The following is a 7649-nucleotide window of genomic DNA, read 5'->3' on the forward strand; positions in this document are numbered from 1 at the left end:
GCATCAATCTGACTTGAAAATGTCTCCTTGCATTATATAATTTTGAAAGTAGCATTGCTGAAATAGACAAGCGGTGATATTGCAGCAGTGCAAAGTGTGACTGTTAGACTGAGAAAAAGCCAAAATGAGTTCTAAGCATGTCATTTTTTATGGCCTGTATCCAGGAAAGAAACTGCAGAAAATCTTGGACAAAATTCTTTTTCTTCTTCCTGAAAATGTTCCACTTACTCATTTTTGCTGGTCTTTATTCACTCTTGATGCTGAATGTGATTCTGCCCAGGAGGGCAAAAAGGAGAATGTATTAGGGATTATACTAGATTTCTTTTGCTTGCCACAAAATAGGAATGACCATTCCATACCCTGTGAACTAATTTCTCCAGTTTTAACTGCCAGTCTCCTGAGCACTAGTTAACTAATGGCGAAGGTTGACTGAGGACTGTTTTTGGCCTTGGGCCCAACTTTGCACTGCATAAATAATGCAGTGACTACAAGAATAACTTTTACAGCACATTTGTTTGTGAAAATTGATTGATTGATTGATTGATTACATGCCATCAAATCATTGTTGACTCTTAGCAACCACATACAGTAGATAGACTTTCTCCATGATAACTTGTCCCTAATCTGGTTCTTCGGGTCTTCCAAATGTGTACTCATTGCTCCTGTAACTGAGTCTATCCACCTTGCTGCTGGTCATCGTCGTCCTTTCCCAGCATTAGACCCTTCTCCAGAGAGCTGGATCTTCATATACATGTCTGAAGTAGGATAATTTGAACCTGGTAGACCAAAAAAATGAAAGTGATCCTTGAAGGAAGACAAGGTTAATGTAGTAAAAGAAAAACTATATCTAGAAAAAAAAATAAGTCTATTGAATGGCAAATCTTTTCAGTTCTTTCTCATCTTCCATTTTTAGAAAGTGATTGTAATTTGTTTTCAGTGCGACTGCATAATAAGGACAATGAAGCAACTTCTCAACAATTGCTACCACACAAGCATGACATCATTACGTTACTCAGTGTTGGAGGCCACTGGGTTACAACTGAAAAAAATCTTCAGGTAAGAAGAAACTTCTGAAACAATTATATAATAGTTAGACTGGTCTTCCCCAGTGTGATATTCTCCATCTGTATTGGACTTCAATTTCCATAAAATCCCAGATATTATGGAAGTTGAAATTCTAATATACTATATCTGGAAGTCACCATATGCCATTGTAGTCCCATATTTTTGGAAGATAGTAAATGATACAGATGTTGAAAACTACGTTATCTCTTAGCAGAAACTTTGTGAACCATCAACTAATGTTCTTTGTTTATGCTATTTTTATTCTGAATAATGTAGCTTAACTATTTTTCCCTTTTTTAAAGTTGGATCCTCCAGATTGTCGATACCTTTTCCTGAAAGGTGCTTCAGTTTCTTTTCTGAATGATGAAATTTGGAATTTGTCAAATATGCAACAAGGAAAATATCTATATATCCTTTCTATGATATAATTATTTATTGTATTTATATATCACTTTTCAGAAGATGTCAGCAAAGTAGTTACATTAAATACTTAGATCAGGGTTTCTCAACCAGGGTTCTGAGAGGTCACCAGTGGTTCCCTGGGAGATCACGATTTATTTAAAAAATTATTTCAAATTTGGGCAACTTCACATTAAACAGGTAAGTTTCATTCTTTAGTTTAAGAACACTGTTAAAGGCCTACACATGAAACAAATATAATAATTTTGTAGCTTCTGGCCTGTATTTGAGCTGAATGTGCAGGGGTTCCCAGAGGCCTGAAAAATATTTCAAGGATTGCTCCAGAGTCAAAAAGTTGAGAAAGGCTGAGCTAGCCATTAATAAATATTATACAGAAAAATAGAAAAGTCAAACAAACATTTCCAAAAAAATACTTATTACTTTTCCTCACAGGGAATGGGGAAAGTTGGGAGATGGAGTCATCAGAAAAGAAATACTAGTCGAAAGCTCACCAGACTCTTCCACTGTCTACTGTTTACACAGCAAACTGGTTTAACCTTTTTTTTTAAGCCTATTTTTCCACTCTAAAGAGATCTTTAGATATCTTAGAGCCCATAAAATGCACCCTACATGGGGCTGCTCTTGAAGACTACCTGAAGGTTACAACTGGTCCAGAATGCAGCAGTGTGCACAGTTTTGGGTGTCCCTTGTTTGCCCACATTACAACCCTGATGCACAAGCTGCACTGGCTCCCAGTTTTCTTCTGGGTGCAATTCAAGGTGCTGGTTATTACCTTGAAAGCCCTACATGGCATGGGGCCAGGTTATCAGCAGGATTGCCCCTCCCTAAGGACATCTATCTTTCCCTCCAGAGCAGATAGGGTAGGCACGCTCCAGTTTCCTTCCCTCAAACATTACTATCTTGTGGGTCCTTGGAAGCATGCCTTTACCATTGCAGTCCTGGCCCTATAGAACACCCTCCCTCCTGAGATCTGACAGGCCTCTGCCCTTCTGTCCTTCCAGAGACAACTTAAAACCTGGCTTTTCCCCCAGGCATTGGATAGGGTGAGGCCAGGGTGGGATGAGAATGTGGGTGCATCAGGGAAGTGTGGCTGCTCTTATTTTATTGCTGTTGGTTTTATATTCTTTTATTGGTTTTAAGCCACCCAGAGTTGTTTTAAGATGGGTGGCTATACAGATATTTTAAATCAATCAATCAGTCAATCAATAAATAAATTCAAAGCAGCAAAAGCACATCAAACTGTAACAGTGTAAAAATATCCATGACTGTGAACTATTGTAAACTGATCAATAACTGATTTTAAATAGTAATTCCAAAATGTTATACTCTCTTTGCCAATCTCTCTGCAAAATGCTTTTTTATCAAGGCTAGCAGATGAGAAATAAGATTTGTAATTTTTTTAAGGGATCAAGGGTAGAGTGGAACTTTATATTCACCTTTGCCATGTATATCTTCACCCTTCAATTATTTACATCAATCACAGTTCAGACTTAAGCAGGCCAATCCCTTAACTAACATTAATGTACATTATAATGATAAGTTTTCTTCATTCTTGTTCTCTTGGTCTACAGTACTATACACATATCTAACAGTAAATCATAATTCATTTGAGTTTTCCTTTAAGCAGGCATGGTGCTACAAATATACTGTGAAATATGGCAGAGAAATTGGAAAGTTGCATATTTTTTTATTTAAACCATTCATTAGCCACCTTAATCACCAAAGCAGCTGTGGGTAGCTTACCAAGATAAAAGAATTTAAAATAGGCTAAGCATAACTAACGACAAGCAGATAAAAACCATCCATGTTAGGAAAGAGCAATACAAACAACATATACCAGCATGGTCACAAATCACCCCATCCCAGACCCTCTTGGAGAAGGCAGATCTTTAGAGCTTTCGCAAAGGACATAAAAATCAGGGCCATATGTACTTCGGGGGGGGAATGCTATTCCAAAGGGGGTGGGGTGGCCGGCAGAAAAAGCACATCTCTTGTGTCTCGCAACACAAAGGCATTCCTTTGGTGATGGGATCCAGAGTGTGCTGTCTCTGCCAGATATTATTGGACAGGCAGAAAGAATCAGAGAGCAGTTGTCTGCTAGGTATCCAGGCCCCAAGACATGAAGGCCTTTATGGGTGGGAGTTAGCAATATGAATTGCATTTGAACCAACTGGCAGTTTATCCTGATGTAGACTGACATAAGTGGTATTTCTCATGCTGCTGTTTTTAATTTAAATATTTTACCTATTTTAATTAATAATTTGTGAAACATTTACAACATTACATTTTACCAATCAAAATTGTCAAATATTACAATGAGTGATTTTTTTAACACATTCAAAGTACTTACGGTCTTCATAGCTAGTGCTAAAACACATAAAATATAGAATCAAGCACAATGTTTTTACTTTAGAAATTTAACATTGCTCACAAACATAAATATTTTCCTTATTTTCTTTCCATGTTTTCTGTCATTGCCACCTATCTTTTAAACCATTTATTAACCTTTCTGCACTTCCAGATTTATGAATGAGTTTAATGTACAATATAAAAACTGACCACAGTACTATAATTAATATATCCCATTTAATTATAGTTGTATTTTCTTTCATAGAAATACTTTGACATCTTTTCACTGAAGGATTTATTCTGATAGCTATTCCTTAACCATGTGTAGAGATCATATTCATTATAAGACATCATAGACTAATGGGTTCCCCTAAAGCTTAGGAATACATGTTCAGTGAAAGCACATAAATGCAGCTTAGAAATAATAACATAATTTAATTCTTTCTCTATTCCATCTCCCCCAAAAGGCTCCTTGCTCACTGAATGCTAGTATTTCAGTGAAAATGATTATGAAATGATATTTCAGTAAAAAAATGTTCCTCCTAAATTTTTCTTTGATAGGTTAGTTTGTGCCCTAATCACCCTGACATGTCTTTGGTTTAAGGTGATCCTTAGAGATATGCTTTGCATGACCAAATACATTTTCCCTTTAAACCCAGATCTTGGCACAGCTCTACCATTTTATACACTGTTTCACTTGACTATTCTCTTCCATACGCATTTTGGAAGATGTAATGGAAAAGTTATCAAGTGGAGTTTTCAGGTAAGGACAAATTGGTGTTTGAAACTTAGAGGCATTTTAATACATTATTGATTAACTGCTTAAAAAAGATAAGAAAATGGTATTTAAAAGTTTTAGCTCCAATTATCTCTTGAGATCCTAGATGTTCTAGATCAGGGCTGCAAAACTCATTGAGGGGAAAGGGCCATACTGATAATTTAAAAATCCTAGTGGGCTGGAAGGAAATACCTGGAGTGCTGATCAGCTGTTCTGTGGCTAGCGGAGCAGTAGAAGTGCTGGAGCTGGCGATGAGGCTTGGAAGTGCTCAGCAGCATGTCTTTTGGGGAGTCAGTGGCTGTAAATGTACTATTGAAAAAACATTGGCAGACTGCACAAGGTTGCTTGGCTGCTTCGAGGGCCCCATGTTATGCAGGCCTATTCTGTGCTTATTTCTTTTACTAATTACTGAAATTAGGAAATTGTCAAAAACCATCCAGTTGTATTTTCCCTTTAGGCCTAACTGCATATGAAAAATTAGCCCACTTAGGATTGGTTACTGATGCATTATCTGGGAAATTGCCTTTCTAGATGTTACATTTGTTTACAGTCCATGTGCGGATTCATAGATCTTGACAACCTATAAAAGTTTGCTTTACTAAAAAAAATCAGGTTGAAGGCTATAGTTGTACAGTGTATATACACATTTTTATTTGAATATACATTTAATGGCAGACATTCTCTTTGGGGCTCCCCTCTTAACAGCCTGACCTGCAAGGCAAGGATGGCCTCCATTCTCATGGCATTTTGGAAACTGGTAAAAATTTGACTCTTCAGAATTTTGGAGACTGTAGTTCCTGGCACCAGTATTAGTTTAACAATTTAATTTAATGTATTATTTATTGAGACTGAGTAGATAAAGCCAATAAATAAATGCTATGCATTTATGATAATTTTTTTGTTTTGTTCTTAGACCTCATTTGGACAAACCAGTACCATTATATGAAGCTAAAGTTTCTATGGAATTAGTTCAGAAGAATCAAGCAAGAAAAAAACAAATTATCCAGCTATGAAGTTTCTAAGGCAACTTGAAGTGTAAAAATGTGAACTTAATGTATTCTGCATATTTGTTAAATATTTATCAATTACCTTCAGCTAATATTTTAATTAACTACTGAAAATTATGTAGAAGGTTTGTGCGAGAAAATGAAATTTCTGGTCATAGCTTTAACTCTCCTATCATATCTGAAACAGTTCTTAACATTAATAACTATAGATTGACTCCCTTATAATCTTAGATCTAACTCATGTGGCTAAAAACCATAGGACTTACCTTTGACAATTATGTACTATTTGGGGGGGAGGGGTGCCTGAGTGCTCAATCAGATGAAGAAGGGGGAACCTATTACTGGTTTTTTATGGTCTCACTGAAAGCTGCATGTTTGATCCAAGCTTAGACAAAGCATGAAATCTGTAGGACAAGTTTACTATGAATCTAAGTCACAAGTCAGGATTTTTTGAAAAACATCCTAGTCTACCTGTTACCTCTTTTTAATTTGTTGATTTTCGACTGGCTGAGTGTTTTCTTTAATATTTCATTAGCAGTCCATTAATGGGAAACTATGAGAAACATCTTGTAACTTTGTCATTTTTCCTTTTAAAAATGTCACCTTATTTCTATCTTTGTTAGAATTAAATGGTCACATAAGCTGCAGTTTCATTTACAGCAGTAACACACATTGAAATAGATAAATCTGAGTAAGATTGTAATCTTCGAAAAGCATTATTTCACAACACATTAAAGAAGTAGTTGTCTCAAACTCAGTTAGATTTTAAGAAATAGATGCATTAGCTGCCTTCCCTGTTTTCAAATATCTACTCTTACAGTTCTATTCTTTAGAAAACTGGGAGTGTAAACCTGCATTTCTTTATGCAGAAGTAGGACACTTATTCCCAAAGGTGCATATAGTAGTATTTCAGTCTAATGTTTAAGGCTACAATATTTTTTTGATTTCTGATCATACCTAAAATCTGTAACTCTAGGATGATCATTTCAAACTATTATACCAAATAAGGAAGACTCTTGTAACATAAATATATGTTTATTTGAGCATGTGCTTTATTAGACCTGAACTTGTTATGTGCAATTTTATTACTTGGGGTAAATACATATTAATTTTTTTATTCAGTGGTCAAAAATTCCATTAAATAAATGAGACTGTCATAAACTTATAGGATTATATTTATTAACATTTCATCAATTTTTTCCCCATTTTTCTTCCTCTGTACTTGAGTTGTTTGAAATTTGCTAATTGGCTGGCTTTCATTTTGGAGATGCCTGCGAGTTACCGCGTCTCGTTATGATTAAGGTCAACCTCTGGTAACTCAACAATAGGTCTCCACAAAAGTTTTGTTCTGGAACAGGATTGAAGCAGCTTTGACCTGCCAGCTTCTGCCGCCTATTAGGCTTTCCGTTACTGTATATTACAGGGGTGCATGGATGGTAGATATGCGTCACTGTTACAGTACAGCCTTCTTTCGGCTCTATTCTCCATACCTGCTTGAAATTCCCATCACACCCACTAAGGCAGTGTTCATCAACCTCAGCAACTTTAAAATGTGTGGACTTCAACTCCCAGAATTCCCCAGCCAGTAAGCTTATTGGCTAGGGAATTCTGGGAGTTGAAGTCCACACATCTTAAAATTGCCGAGGTTGAGAAACACTGCACTAAGGAATCACGGGTAATAAAGCTGTAAACTGTATTTCCGCTAGGTCGACAAGGAATATCTAATTCTCACCATTCTAATAATAATAGCAACAAATGGACTACGGAACTGGATGTAGATTCGGAATTCTAAGTCTTCGTCTTTTGTCCTGCGCATTTATTAATGGATCTCATGATAAAAATCACATTTTAAAAAGTAAAAGGAGCCCGTAAGTCTCCAACTATTCTTCATTGTGCGTTACGGACAGAGCTCTCTTGACTAGCTGGGCTTTGACAGCGAGAAAGGAAGGGCTCGGCGTGCTTGGGGGAAAGGGTGGTGATTCTGGTGAAAGCTCAGTTCGGATTGGTTGTCCTTTCCGCGGGCAAAAAAG

General features: G+C 36.5%; 1 protein-coding gene across 3 annotated transcripts in view; it reads left to right on the forward strand.

Moving 5' to 3' along the window:
• The window catches only part of CRYZL1 (crystallin zeta like 1), a 29620-nt gene extending 23438 nt beyond the window's left edge, over positions 1 to 6182 (forward strand). Inside the window, exons 10-13 of one of the 3 annotated variants that reach the window (XM_063305405.1) lie at positions 938 to 1056; positions 1368 to 1404; positions 4494 to 4597; positions 5526 to 6182. In XM_063305405.1, coding sequence (XP_063161475.1) covers positions 938 to 1056; positions 1368 to 1404; positions 4494 to 4597; positions 5526 to 5558 — 293 coding nt within the window. In that variant the 3' untranslated portion in view covers positions 5559 to 6182. Of the gene's footprint in view, positions 1 to 937; positions 1057 to 1367; positions 1474 to 4493; positions 4598 to 5525 lie in introns of all 3 variants that reach the window. The other 2 variants (XM_063305404.1, XR_010068080.1) reach the window with 2 other exon arrangements.
• The last annotated feature ends 1467 nt before the right edge of the window (positions 6183 to 7649 follow it).

This window comes from Candoia aspera, chromosome 5 (genome assembly GCF_035149785.1).
Source record: "Candoia aspera isolate rCanAsp1 chromosome 5, rCanAsp1.hap2, whole genome shotgun sequence".
Classification (NCBI taxonomy): domain Eukaryota; kingdom Metazoa; phylum Chordata; class Lepidosauria; order Squamata; family Boidae; genus Candoia; species Candoia aspera.